The 15534-nt window shown below is 48.8% G+C and overlaps 1 protein-coding gene across 1 annotated transcript; it reads left to right on the forward strand.

Annotated features, from left to right (window-relative positions):
* The first annotated feature begins 2745 nt into the window (after positions 1-2745).
* Positions 2746-15321, forward strand: LOC140419555 (uncharacterized). Its single transcript, XM_072503448.1, is given in 4 exon segments — positions 2746-2860; positions 9041-9146; positions 13570-13927; positions 13930-15321. Coding segments are annotated over 4 exon segments (987 nt in total). The 5' UTR covers positions 2746-2750; the 3' UTR covers positions 14343-15321.
* The last annotated feature ends 213 nt before the right edge of the window (positions 15322-15534 follow it).

Raw genomic sequence — 15534 nt, forward strand, 5'->3', positions numbered from 1 at the left:
AGACAGTCCAAATTGTCTACGAATGAAAGATCTAAAATCCCCCAACATATCTTCAACAGAAACATCTGGTATTCCAGCACCCCCCTTGGGTGTAGTGGGGAGTAATTTTCTGCCTGCTAAAGGCTCTGAATCTACACTTTGATTTGGATCAGCCATTAATTTTCTTGATCGCTGACTGCCGTGACTATATATATATATTTTTTTCAGTCCCGTTTTACTTTAATTACTGCAGTGACTAATCTTCCAGTCACGTCTATGATAGTCTGAACGACTGGCACTAGATTTATTTAACACAGTCTATAAAAAATGTTCTTTTCAAGTGTCGAAGTACTGATTGATGTGGCTTTAAGATTTTTAATGGGTGAAAAAGATATTTCTTACCCTAGTCTAGCCATGGGTTCCGGCTGTCTTCTGGGCCTCCTCCGACTATCTCCGAAGCTTCCCGAAGGTTCTGGACCTCCTCCGATTATCTTCGAAGCATTCCGTCGTCACCTGGGCCTCCGAAGGTCGTTCAGTACTCCCCCCTTCTGCCTGACTATGCCAATTATAAGAATCTTTAATTTATGGGATCTTAACCTGTCGAACTACGCCAAGTTTGGGGGAAGCTTAGTTGATGAATCAAAGTCCTGGCGCAATACGACAAGTTGTAAGATTTGTAATATTTCTGGACTCTGCCAAGTTGTTCGATTCCTTGTATTATTCGACTGTGTAAAATTGAAGGAATTTATATTATCTCTGCTATTCGGTTATCAGTAGCACTTTGCGAATACTGGAACTCAGCAGAAATTTGCAGTTAAAACTTCTCAGGTGCCAAAAGAATTGTTTTATTTGTAGTCGCTTGATTACAATTTGAAAGTCATTTAAAAGGCAATTTGTAGACAATTCGAAGCTTTCAGAGATTTACAGACATTATCTTTCTTTGCTTAGGCAGACAGCTCGAAAGTAACTTTTAAAAGGTCAAAGTCTGGCAATGAAACATGAAGAGAGAGAGAAAGCTAATCTTCAGCTAAACTCAAACTCAAAGACAACAATGGACTAACATCACTGACACAGACTGGTAGACTGACAGAACCCCCAAAAGACATCTCTAAAATGGAGACTATTAAGGACAAAACTGACTAAACTAACAGAAAGACAACACACCAAAGACAACACAACACACTAAAGACAACGCAGAAAGACTACACATAAACACAACACACTAAAATGGCGGGCGGAAACTTTTCAGTTATACACTTTCATATCTGTCTTAAGTCATCTAATCACACCCCAATATAATCCTAATTGGTTTGGGTTAGACTCAAACACATTTGATTTGATGGCAAGCCGTCCATCTTCAGTGTGCAACATCAGCTTTTCTGACCCAGCTGTTATCTGCATTGTGAACAATGGTGCCTTCATGTTGCTGTGTATTCAGTCCCTATCCTTGACAATTAGCACAAGCAGTGTCAAATTATCTTGCAACTGTGCTGTTTTAATGTCACACTGACTCTGAAAATATGCATTTGCCAGAACAACGGACCTCAGTAAAAGAATTATGCTGTATAAATGGGTATTTAAAACTGGGGCTCAACATTTATGCTTAAACAGCTATCTCTTACCTATACTAGTTGTATTCGAAATACCTGGCTTCTACACGCAGTAACACCATCTAACCTTTTTGGACACTAAGGGCAATTTTGCATGGCCAATCCACCAAACCTGCACATCTTAGGAATGTGGGAGGAAACTGGAGCTCCCAGAGGAAACCCATGTGGACACGGGGAGAACGTGCAGACTCCGCTCAGACATTGACCCAAGACGGGAATCGAACCTGGGACCCTGGAACTGTGAAGCAACTGTGCTAACCAATGTGCTATGGTGGCACTGCTGCCTCACAGTGCCAAGGTCCCGGGTTCGATCCTGGCCCTGGGTCACTGTCCGTGTGGAGTTTGTAAATTCTCCCTGAGTCTGTGTGTGTCTCACCCCCACAACCCGAAGATGTGCAGAGTAGGTGGATTGGCCACATTAAATTTCCCCTTGGAAAAAAATGAATTGGGTACTCTAAATTTTTTTTTTTAAAGGTTATTGTCTAATGGGACAGAGTAACACACACCAGAAGCGGATTATATTATGTTGTCAACAAACCATGACTACTTCACTATTATTTGAAAACCAAATTTAGTTTTGGTTCTCTATATACTTACTGTCTCATCATTAAATTTGATCCAATGATGTTTTCACTCACATACTGCAGCCTGACTTGTTAGGGGAACAGACAGTGTTAGTTGCTCTCAAATTGAGTGAATCCTTTGCTGTTTCTCCTCTGGGCCCCATCTCCATTATTATTGTTACTGAGACTCTCACTGTTATTATTGGAGACTCAAGGAGCACGGTGGCACAGTGGTTAGCTCTGCTGCCTCACGGTGCTGAGGTCCCAGGTCCCATCCTGGCTCTGGGTCACTGTCCATGCGGAGTTTGCACATTCTCCCTGTGTTTGCGTGGGTTTTGCCCCACAACCCAAAGATGTGCAGGGTAGGGGGATTGGCCACGTAGTCGAAAGTTATTTTTAAAAACATTATTGGACAATCGGCGAGTCAGCCTGAGCCTGAGGCGGCTGTCACCATCTGGAACTGTCACAATGCCCGGGTGATTGACAGCGGCTCCGGACCAATAGGAAGAGGAGGGGCAGGACTGGAGGCCCGATCGAGCGGGGCTGGTCCTCCAACCAATCGGAGTGAATGAGGGGCGGGACCAGCTGATATTGAAGCATGCGCAGTATCAGTAATGGCGATGGAGAGCGGCTGCTTCTTCTTTGCATACATAATTTGTATTGCGTGAGACCGCGGGGAAGGTCGGAAACGCTGCGTAACCACATTGTGTGAGTCATTAAACTCTGACAAGAGTGTACCGGACCCAGATTGTCCTGAGCGGAGCTGAATCCACTCATTTTCAGCCTGAATTAACGGCCGCCATCTTTATTGGATTGAGTGTGCACCATGGCGCATGCGTGATCGCCATCTTTGGAGCTTGTTACCCATTGTTCAGAATGGAGACAACTTGTCCAAACTATACCACCCTTTGAGTCCCAATGTCTGAATGATGGGGTGGTGGATTGATGGAAAAAAAGGGAAATACATCCTGCTCTTCCGATCCCAATACCTGATGGTCTCAAGATCTGTGGTTCTGTCCACCCATGGCAAAAACTCAAGACCCTGAGTAGACGTCATCCTCAAATGAGCGACTGCTGATGACGACGAGGGGCAAAGTATAAGAGTGGAGAGGGCAATACAGTGGATAGCACTGGGACTACGGCACTGAGGACCCGGGTTTGAATCTTGTCCCTGGGTCACTGTCCGTGTGGAGTTTGCAAATTATCTCTGTGTCTGCGTGGGTTTCACCCTTGTTATAACCTGCCTACTTACGATTGGCTGGGGACTAATGACTATCCCACAATCCTATGGGAGTATGAACTTCCCCAATGAGGGGGGCGGAGAAACTCCTAGTATAAATAAGCTGGCCAGTTCAGGAACCAGCAGGAAGGAGAAGGTAGCAAGGGAACTTACTGCTACTGTTATGTATATATTGTTATAGTAAATAAACGTTATTATTTTGTATCCTTAAAACTCGAGGCGGATTCTTCGTGGCCCTTACAAAACTGGCGATGAAGGTAAAAGTGAATAGCTGTCTACACTGCTGAAGCCACCTCCCTGGATTTTTGTTGGATACAGGTTGGAAGTTGTTTTCTATTATACCATGCCTCTGTACGGACGTTTGGATGTTTTTGATGCTGCGCTGGAAAGCTGGAACCAGTACACACGACGGATGCGTTACTATTTCCGGGCAAACAATATCACTGAAAACGAGCGCCAGGTGGTCATATTGCTCACCGCCTGCGGGCCGCATACGTTTGGAGTGATTAGGAGCCTTACGTACCCAGCTGCGCCGGACACCAAAACATTTGACGAACTTGTGAATATAGTGGGGCAACACTTTAACCCAACCACGTCCACGATAGTCCAGCGTTACCGGTTTAATACCGCTGAGAGGACCCCTGGAGAATCCCTTGCCGATTTTTTTTTTTTTTTTTTTTATTTTTATTTTTTTATATCTAGGCTACGCGGGATTGCGGAATACTGTGACTATGGTGAGACCTTGTCAGAAATGTTACGCGACCGTTTGGTTTGCGGTATTAACAATGCAGCAACCCAGAGAAAGTTGTTAGCGGAGCCAACATTGACTTTTCAACAGGCAATACAAATAGTCTTGTCCCGAGAGAGCGCAGAGCGAGGAGTACAGGAGCTACTGGGAATGGAAGTGCATGCCTTGGGGCGCAACCCTTTCCGCCCAAAAACGTCCCCCCGCACTCCTGCGGTACCTTGGGCGAGGCAACGACTGGACCGACGCCAGTGGCCATCGGACATTCCTCCCCAGAGGGAGCCTTCGCCAGAGCCAATGGATGAGGAGCCATGTCCGTGTCAGACTTGTAGGCGCCGACCCCGTCGCGGACGGCGGTCCTGGGGACGCCAGAGGCGTCGTCGTTCCGACCGAAACTGGGACCAGCCCAGGGGCCAGAACTGGGACCAGCCCAGAGGCCGTACCTTCCATGTGGATAAACCTGCGGCGACCACTCCTGAGGACGTGGAGACGGAGGATGACTGCCTGCAGCTGCATTGTGTGGCAGCTCCCCGTGTGGCCCCCATTAAGGTGACAGTACGGGTCAATGGCCACCCGCTGGAGATGGAGTTGGATACTGGCGCAGCGGTCTCTGTGATCGCCCAGAGGACAATCGACCACATCAAGCAGGGTATACAGACCCTTACATTAACTGACTCACAGGCCAGGTTGGCCACCTACACGGGGGAACCACTGGACATTGCAGGAACTACAATGACCCCTGTTGTCTATGGACGCCAGGAGGGGCGTTTCCCACTTATCGTAGTGCGTGGCCATGGGCCCAGCCTGTTGGGTCGGGACTGGTTGCGCCATTTGCGGTTGCAATGGCAGCACATCCTCCAAACAGTTCCTGGAGGGTTGACTGAGGTGCTAGGACGATACCCAGAGGTATTCCAGCCTGGTTTGGGGAAAATAAAAGGGGCCGTAGCCCGTATCCAAGTTGAACCAGGAGCCACGCCGCGCTATTTCTGGGCGCGCCCAGTGCCTTACGCTTTGCTCGAGAAGGGGAGCTCACTCGTTTGGAGAGTTTGGGTATTATCAGGCCCGTCCGTTTTGCTGACTGGGCAGCACCAATTGTACCAGTAATAAAGCCAGATGCCACAGTTCGCTTGTGTGGCGACTATAAACTTACAGTGAATACAGTTTCCTGACTCGACCGATACCCAATGCCTTGCATAGAGGATCTCTACGCGAAACTTCCAGGTGGACTCTCATTCACAAAATTAGATATGAGTCACGCCTACCTGCAGTTGGAGCTGGACCCTGCCTCCCGACCATATGTAACAATTAACACACACCGGGGCCTGTATGAATATACACGGTTGCCCTTTGGAGTATCCTCAGCCTGCGCAATTTTTCAACGTGTTATGGAGGGCATTTTGAGAGGTTTACCACATGTGGCTGTCTACCTAGATGACGTGTTGATTACAGGGACGTCGGAGCAAGAGCATTTGGAAAATCTGGAGGCTGTCCTTAAACGCCTTTCGGAGGCTGGGGTCCGTTTACGTCCCACAGTGCGTATTTCAGGCAAAAGAAGTAGTCTACCTAGGTTATCAGGTGGACCGCGAGGGTCTGCACCCCGTCGCAGAGAAGGTGCGTGCAATTCAACATGCCCCCACCCCGACTGACACGTCGCATCTTCGTTCTTTTCTCGGTCTCGTAAACTATTACGAGAAGTTCCTCCCCAATCTGGCAACTACGCTGGCCCCCTTGCACCTGCTGCTAAAGAAAAATCACACCTGGGTTTGGGGTCAGCCGCAAGAAACCGCTTTCCGGCGGGTAAAGCAACAATTGTCGTCGTCTGGGTTACTAACCCACTATGATCCGGGAAAGCCTTTGCTCGTCACATGTGATGCATCCCCGTATGGTATTGGGGCTGTCCTGTCCCACAAGATGGAGAACGGGGCCGAGCGACCGATAGCTTTCGCCTCCCGCACATTGACTGCAGCGGAGAAAAAGTACGCGCAGATCGAGAAGGAGGGCCTGGCAGTGGTTTTCGCGGTGAAACGCTTCCACCAGTATGTGTACGACCGCCATTTCACTATCGTGAGTGATCATAAGCCCCTGCTGGGACTCTTCAGAGAGGATAAGCCAATACCGCCCATTGCTTCTGCACGGATCCAGCGCTGGGCTTTGTTGCTTGCTGCATATGAGTATTCTCTGAGCACAAACCAGGTACGCAGATAGCAAATGCCGACGCACTGAGCCAATTGCCTTTATCGACCGGCCCCATGTCGACCCCCACGACCGGTGAGGTGGTTGCAACCCTAAATTTTATGGACACCTTGCCTGTCACGGCATCACAGATCCGTGAGTGGACCCAGACGGAGCCAGTCCTGTCAAAGGTTCGGAACATAGTCCTGTATGGTGGGCAGCATAGACAGCTCCCAGGCGAGTTGCGGGCATTTTCCTCCAAGTGTCAGAATTCAGTGTGGAAGACGGCATCCTCTTGTGGGGGACGCGTGTGATTGTCCCGGAAAAAGGCCAGGAGCTGATACTAACAGACTTGCACAATGGGCATCCGGGCGTGACCAAGATGAAAATGTTGGCCCGGAGTTATGTCTGGTGGCCAGGCCTCGACACCGACATTGAGAAGGTGGCCCAAAACTACTCCATTTGCCAGGAGCATCAGAAGCTTCCGCCGGCCGCGCCCCTACATCACTGGGAATGGCCAGGGTGGCCTTGGGCACGCTTACATGCAGATTTCGCAGGCCCTTTTCAGGAATCCATGTTCCTTCTACTAATTGACGCCCAGTCCAAATGGCTGGAGGTGCATAAGATGCAGGGGACAACGTCCTGCGCAACAATTGAAAAGATGCGTTTATCGTTTAGTACGTATGGCCTCCCCGAGGTGCTGGTCACGGATAATGGCACTTCATTCACGAGTGAGGAGTTTGCTAGGTTTACAAAGATGAACGGCATCCGTCATATCCGCACTGCACCTTACCACTCGGCTTCAAATGGGTTGGCAGAGCGTGCAGTGCAAACATTCAAAAGCGGCCTAAAGAAGCAGTCTTCCGGATCAATGGACACGGGACTGGCTCGCTTTTTGTTTACGTACAGGACCACCCCCCATGCAGTGACTGGGGTAGCTCCCGCAGAACTCCTAATGGGCCGAAGACTTCGCACCCGCCTTAGTATGGTCTTCCCGGACATTGGCGCAAAAGTACGCCGCACAGAAGAACGGCAGGGACAGGGATTGTCTCGGCATCGTCCGATTCGGCAGTTTGCGCCCGGTGACCCAGTATTTGTGCGGAATTTTGCTGGTGGTGCCCAATGGGTTCCTGGTGTAATCTTTCGCCAAACGGGCCCTATATCTTACCAAGTGCAAGCCCAGGGTCGTCTCCAGCGAAAACATGTAGACCACGTCCGGTCCAGAAGATCATCCCCTCAAAACATTCCCCGCCCCCGGAGCTCATTTCAACAGCCGCAAAGACCAGAGACAAGGGAAGGTAGTCCTCCAAATCTTCCACTGGTGCCTCACTCGAAGCCTGCGCAGGTCGTTACGGGACCGAATGGAGATAGAGCCGCTGACATGACGGAGGAAGCAGACTCTGACTCCGAGATGGAGACACAGGATGCATCAGAGGGGGAATCCTCGGGTCCACAGGCCGTGGATGTACAACCGCGCCGTTCTTCACGGAAGGGGCGGTCTCCTGCGGCCAAACTAGTTTGACGCCTTCCTTCGCCAGGGTCTTCGGTGGATTCCTTGGACTTTGGGGGGGAGGGATGTTATAACCTGCCTACTTACGATTGGCTGGGGACTAATGACTATCCCACAATCCTATGGGAGTATGAACTTTCCCAATGAGGGGGGGCGGAGAAACTCCTAGTATAAATAAGCTGGCCAGTTCAGGAACCAGCAGGAAGGTGAAGGTAGCAAGGGAAGTTACTGCTCCTGTTATGTATATATTGTTATAGTAAATAAACGTTATTATTTTGTATCCTTAAAACTCGTGCTGGATTCTTCGTGGCCCTTACAAAAACCCTCAAGGTAGGTGGATTGACCACGCTAAATTGTCCCTTAATTGGAAAAAGTGAATTGGGTACTCTAAAGTTAGTTTCAAAAAATGATTGTCCAATCAGCCTGAGCCTGTGGCGGCTCTCACCATCTGGAACTGTCACTGTCACAATGCCCGGGTGATTGACAGCGGCAACGGCTCCGGACCAATAGGAAGAGGAGTGGCGGGACTAGAGGACCGACCAAGCGCAGCTGGTCCTCCAACCAATCGGAGTGAATGAAGGGCGGGGCCAGGCTGTGATTAAAGCTGCGCAGTATCAGTAATTGCTCCTTAATTGGAAATAAATAAATACATAAATAAATAATTGGGTACTCATAAAAAAAAATTAAGTGCAGCGGGGAGCATGAACTGGACTAGGGAGCAGGAGAAGGGAATGTTGGGAATTTCTATCCTAGACTGACAATCATAGAATCCCGACAGTGCATAAGGAGGCCATTCAGCCCATCAAGTCTGCACAGATCCTCTGAAAGAACACCCTACCTAAGCCCCCGCCCTGTTCCCGTAACCCCACCTAACAAACATATCTTTGGACATAAGGGGCAATTTAACACGGCCAATCCACCTTTGGACTGTGGGCGGAAACTGGAGCACCCCGAACAAATCTACGCAAACACAGGCAGACAGTGACCCACACAGACAGTGACCCAAAAGGCCAGAATTGAATCCAGGTTCCTGGTGCTGTGAGGCAGCAGTGTTAATCGCTGTGCCACCGTGCCACCCCACACAACGGTGGATTTGGGAAACTCCTTTTTACAGGAAGTTAGAAAGGGAGAATTTACACACGACAAACCCAAACCACAAATTTATTTACTGAATTCCATTTTTGAATTGACATTGATACCTTTTCTAAATTTCATTTTCAGGGTATTAGAAGAGGATTTACAGACCGGAACCTTGAACAAACTCTTACATCACAATGTGACAGCTTCACTCGATTCATCAGGAAGTGAACATTATCGTCCTTTGAATGCAAGTGTTTGCGTTTCAGCTCATTACCATTCACTGTGTTTACACACACTCACTCACACACACACATACACTCCCTCTCTCTGTCTCTACCTCTCTCTCCCAAATGCTCTCTGTCCCACACCCACTGACTCTCACTCTGTCCCGCGCCCTCTCGCTCTCTCGCACCCTCTCTCTTGCGCCCTCTCTCTCTCGCGCCCTCTCTCTCTCTCTCGCGCCCTCTCTCTCTCTCTCGCGCCCTCTCTCTCTCTCTCGCGCCCTCTCTCTCTCTCTCGCGCCCTCTCTCTCTCTCGCGCCCTCTCTCTCTCTCGCGCCCTCTCTCTCTCTCGCGCGCTCTCTCTCTCTCGCGCCCTCTCTCTCTCTCGCGCCCTCTCTCTCTCTCGCGCCCTCTCTCTCTCTCGCGCCCTCTCTCTCTCTCGCGCCCTCTCTCTCTCTCTCTCGCGCCCTCTCTCTCTCTCGCGCCCTCTCTCTCTTTCGCGCCCTCTCTCTCTTTCGCGCCCTCTCTCTCTTTCGCGCCCTCTCTCTCTTTCGCGCCCTCTCTCTCACTCGCGCCCTCTCGCTCACTCGCGCCCTCTCGCTCACTCGCGCCCTCTCGCTCACTCGCGCCCTCTCGCTCACTCGCGCCCTCTCGCTCACTCGCGCCCTCTCGCTCACTCGCGCCCTCTCGCTCACTCGCGCCCTCTCGCTCACTCGCGCCCTCTCGCTCACTCGCGCCCTCTCGCTCACTCGCGCCCTCTCGCTCACTCGCGCCCTCTCGCTCACTCGCGCCCTCTCGCTCACTCGCGCCCTCTCGCTCACTCGCGCCCTCTCGCTCACTCGCGCCCTCTCGCTCACTCGCGCCCTCTCGCTCACTCGCGCCCTCTCGCTCACTCGCGCCCTCTCGCTCACTCGCGCCCTCTCGCTCACTCGCGCCCTCTCGCTCACTCGCGCCCTCTCGCTCACTCGCGCCCTCTCGCTCACTCGCGCCCTCTCGCTCACTCGCGCCCTCTCGCTCACTCGCGCCCTCTCGCTCACTCGCGCCCTCTCGCTCACTCGCGCCCTCTCGCTCACTCGCGCCCTCTCGCTCACTCGCGCCCTCTCGCTCACTCGCGCCCTCTCGCTCACTCGCGCCCTCTCGCTCACTCGCGCCCTCACATACTCCCCTTCTCGCACAACTCCCCCTCTCTCATACACTCCCCCTCTCCTCCCAAAGAGGTGAGTGAACCAGTTGTTTTTTATGACAACCCAGCAGTTTTCGTGGTCACCTTTTCCCAGTGCCTGCCCCACAAATGTCCAGATTCATTCAGCTCAATTTCACACCCTGCCTTTGTGTTTTTGTGCGTTCTCTCTCACTCCCTATTTTCTGTTTTGAATCAATTTTGCAGAGTATTAGAAGTGAAGGAACTTCAGTCAGGAAATTCAAACTAAACATCACGTCATGATCTACACTCACCAAAACGTTTGTAACATCAATATCATGGGAGTTTGAAGATGGAAGGAAGATGCACCGTTCACAGAGGGGAGAAACCGTCCTCGCGTTCTCTGTGTGTGGACAAGGCTTCAGTCGATCATCTGGCCTTTCGAAACATAAATGCAGTCACACCGGGGGAAAACCTGGGATTGTGGGGATTGTGGGAAGGGATTTGCTTATCCGTCCAAGTTGAAAATCCATCAGCGCATTCACACTGGGGAGAGACCGTTCACCTGCTTCGAGTGCGGGAAGGGATTCACACACTCATACCACTTGCAGACACACCAACACATTCATGCTGGGGAGAGGCCATTCACCTGTTCGCAGTGTGGGAAAGGATTTGCTCATTCCTCCAATCTGCTGAGACACCAGCGAATTCACACTGGGGAGAGACCATTTAAATGTCCAGACTGTGAGAAGTGTTATAAAAGTTCTGGGGAATTGCTATCTCATCACCGTGTTCACACTGATGAGAGGCCGTTCAGGTGCCCTCACTGTGGAAGTGGATTCAGGCGATCATCTGACCTCACTGTACACCAGCGAGTTCACACTGGAGAGAAACCGTTCACCTGCTCTGAGTGTGGGAGGGGATTTAGCCCCGAACAGGCGCCGGAATGTGGCGACTAGGGGCTTTTCACAGTAACTTCATTGAAGCCTACTCATGACAATAAGCGATTTTCATTTTCATTTCATTTCATTCACTCAGTTATCCAACCTGCTGATGCACCAGAAAGTTCACAAGTAAATTCAGTGATTGGAGCTCGCTGTTAATCACATCCTGGACTGGAACATGTTCATTGGGGTCAGTTGCTGCTGATGTTCATAAACTCTAATCCAGTCACAAGGAATTAAATTCTGAATAAAAATCAAGTCAAATCAGTTTGTGTTAAACAAAGTGTGTGGTGTCTTTTTAATATCGCTAACACAAGTTAGTTCCTTTTGAAGGTCTCCTTCTCCCCGTTTCCTCCATCCTCACCTCCAACAACAACTGTGAGAAGCTTCTTTGTCACTAAGATTGAGACAATCTGATCAGCTGCCTCTGCTGCTTTCCTCCACTAACCTACTGGACCAAACTGTCTCAATCCATTTTTGTCCAAGTTCTGAACTTACATCTTTCTCCATGTTCTCTCCTGTCGAACTCACCGTGTCCATGAGACACCCCTTCTGCTCCACTGATAATTCCAATAACCTGCTGCCATCCCAACTTCTCCATGTGAGCCGATGTAGTGAAGAGCTCTCTATCTCTGCTGGTACTGACTCAGCGTTAAATCCACCGTCATCACGCATCCCAAAAAAACACTTGGCCCTCCCATCTTTGCAAACTACTGCTCCATCTCCAAACTCCCTTTCCTCTCCACAGTCTTTGTACTTGGTGTCCCCCAAGGATCTACCCTCGGTCCCTCCTATTTCCCATCTACAAGCTGCCACTGGGTGACATCATCCAAAAGCAGCGTGTTAGTTTTCACATGTACACTGACAACACCCAGCTCTACCTCACCACCATCCCTCTCCATTCCTCCACTGTTACTAAATTATCAAACTGCTTATCCCACATCCGGTACTGGATGAGCAGAAATTTCTTCCAATTAAAAATTGGGAAGACAAAGGCCATTGTTTTCAGTCACCTTAGAAATTCCGTTCCCGAACTCCCGAGTCCATCCCTCTCCATGGGAACTGTCTGAGGCTGAAACGCTCTCTGCACAAATTTGGTGTCAGATTTGACCTCCGGAGGACACTGCTGCCTCGTAGCGCCGAGGACCCGGGTTTGATCTCAGCCTGTGGAGTTTGCACATTCTTCCCGTGTCAGCGTGGGTCTCACCCCTACACACAAATATGTGCAGAGTAGGTAGATCGGCCACGCTAAATAGCCATAAATGAATTTTATAAAATCTTCTATTTCTACGTTCTGTCCCTTCCTGTCACATTCTGGTGATCATTATCTGCCTTGCTACCCTGCACGACTGCTTTGTCCCGTCTCATCAACTTTCCAAATTTCTCCTCACCCACCAATGGTTTAAAGCTCTCTCTGCAGCCCTGGTTGTGTGATTCGCCCGGGCACTAGTTCCAGGGTGGTTCAAGTGAAGGTCACCCCAATGGTATAAACACTCTCTTTTGTCACTACTGGTGCCAGTGTAATAATAATCTTTATTGTCACAAGTAGGCTTACATTAACACTGCAATGAAGTTACTGTGAAAATCCCCTAGTCTCCACACTCCGGCGCCTGTTCAGGTACACAGAGAATTCAGAATGTCCAAATTACCTAACAGCACGTCTTTCGGGACTTGGGAGGAAACGAGCACCCGGAGAAAACCCACGCAAACACGGGGAGAAAGTGCAGACTCTGCACAGACGGTGATCCTGGCGCTGTGAAGCTACAGTGCTAACCACTGTGCTACCATGAGTACCCTATGAATCAAATCCCATTTATCCAGGCAATCACTGAACAAAGCGAACACTCATTCATTCTATGCTAATTTACTCATGGCTCAGGTATTCATTTGGAACACATTTGTGATCACTTTTTAATTGAGGTCAGGGCTGCTAGTGCGCCTTTAACAAATTCAGTTAAAGAAGCACGATTAAGATTAAAATGGAAATTTCATGCCCAGAGATATAGAGATTTTCAGGGAATCAAAAGATTTGGGGAGGAGGGCAGGAAGTTGGAGATTAAACCAAGATCAGCCATGATCATCGTGAATGTTGGAGCGGCTCAATGGGGCTTATGGTTTACTCCTGCTCCTATTTCACATGTTCATATCCTGTGTATAGCCCAGACCGGGTGGTAGGTTGCCTTCCCTGAGGCCATCACTGAAACAGTTGGTTTTTTATGACAATCCAGCAATTTTCATGGTCACTTGTACCCAGTGCCGGCCCCACAAATGACCAGATGCATTCAGCTCAATTTCACAACCTGCCTTTGTGTTTTTGTGGGTTCTCTCTCACTCCCTATTTTCTGTTTTGAATCAATTTCACAGGGTGTTCGAAGGGGAGGATTTGCAGTTGGGAAACTGAAAACAAACATCACATCAGGATCTGAATATCATCTGATTTTTAACATGCAAGAAAATGGCAATGCTGGCAGTGCGGAAAATTGTGGGGACTGTAAGCAGGGATTCAGATCCCTGTCGGAGCTGGAAGTCCATCAGCCCAGTCACACTGGGGAGAGACTTTTCACCTGCCCAGCATCTGGGAAGGGATTCACCTGGTCATCCAACCTGCTGAGACACCAGCGGGTTCATAGTGGGGAGACGTCATTCACCTGCCCAGAGTGTGGGAAGGGATTCACTCGATCATCAGGGCTGCAACAACACCAGCGTGTTCACACTAGGGAGAGGCATTCACCTGCTCCAAGTGTGGAAAGGGATTCACTGATTCTTCCACTCTGTTGAAACACCAGCAGGTTCACACGGACGAGAGACCTTTTAAATGTGTAGACTGTGGGAAGTGCTATAAAAGTTCCCTCAACCTAATGCGTCATCAGCGAGCTCACACTGATGAGAGACCGTTCAGGTGCTCAGACTGTGGAACTGGGTTCAGGCAGTTATCTGAACTCATTGTACACCAGCGAATTCACACTGGGGAGAGGCCATTCACCTGCTCCAAGTGTGGGAAAGGATTCACTCAGTCATCCACTCTGCAAAGACACCAGCGAGTTCACACTGGGGAGAGACCGTTCCCCTGCTTCGTGTGTGGGAAGGGATTCACTCGGTTGTCCATCCTCACAAGTCACCAGTGTGTTTGCAAATAATTAGTGATTATATTTTACTGTTAACCACATCCAGGAATGAACCTTGTTCATAAATGTCGAATTCTCCTGATGTTTTATCAAGAAAATTTGTGAGAAGAATCCAAGAAATTGAACTATTTTCTATGTGTAATATCATTTTTTGTAACTGGTGAAGTGTGAGAGTGGTCCTTACAGTGGGAGAAAGAGTAGCTGTGTGAATTTAAACTGAGTTTGATGTGTCAACGAGCCCAGCTAGACTTCAAACCAGATGTTTACCGAAACAATGTAGTCAGGTTGGGTAGAGAACAGAAACAGATGTGAATGGGTGGTTGTTATTCAAAAGATGCAAGGTGTGAAAGAAAGGTGTCAGGAATGAAGTATGGATAAAGTAAATTCACTTTTTAAAATTATGAATGTTAAAGTAAAGGGATTATGTTAATCAATTCTGGGAGAGATTTGTTTGAAAGAAATTGGGTAAAATGATGGCGAGATCAAAGGGATGGAACGTAGTTAAGGGGATACTGAAATAAAAATTGCTTATTGTCGCAAGTAGGCTTCAAATGAAGTTACTGTAAAAAGCCCCTGAAACCTGTGAAGATACTGTTTGAATCTCAGCCCAGAAAGCTGTGTGAAGGAAGCCAGATTTGAAAAGCCAGTTAACTGCTGGTTAACCTCGAGCAAATTGGAGTAAAGGCAAAGTTTGGGACAAGGTTTCTGCATTTTATAGATCTTAAAATCTATAAGGCGTTGCTGGACAGATTGGGGAAGGTTAGCTCTGAGGTAGTTAAATTAAGATTGTTTGGAACTCTTTAAAGTATTGGGATGTGTGAAGCCATTTTATTTATTTTTCTATTCCATCATAAACATTTTCTTTGCTAAGAAACCATCACAAGTAGTCGGGTACATCATTTCTGGAGTTCTCAACCTCTCCTTGTGCTATACAAATTGCAAAGACAAACTGTGAGGACAAATGTCTCAAATTTCCTTTCTGGACGTGCCCTTAACAGTAAATAAACTCCAGCTCAGTAATAGGGGTTAATATTACAGGTAAAAGTCAAATAAATCAGCATTGCGTGAAACAATGTGCATCAAGTATTTTAAAATATTTCTAACAAAAGTTCTTCCTTTTGAAATGTTGTCCCCCCTCCCCCTGTTTCATCCATCCTCACCTCCGACAACATGGAGTTCATGGGGTTTCTTTGTCACTGAGATT

The sequence above is a fragment of the Scyliorhinus torazame genome, chromosome 5, assembly GCF_047496885.1.
Source record: "Scyliorhinus torazame isolate Kashiwa2021f chromosome 5, sScyTor2.1, whole genome shotgun sequence".
Lineage (NCBI taxonomy): Eukaryota > Metazoa > Chordata > Chondrichthyes > Carcharhiniformes > Scyliorhinidae > Scyliorhinus > Scyliorhinus torazame.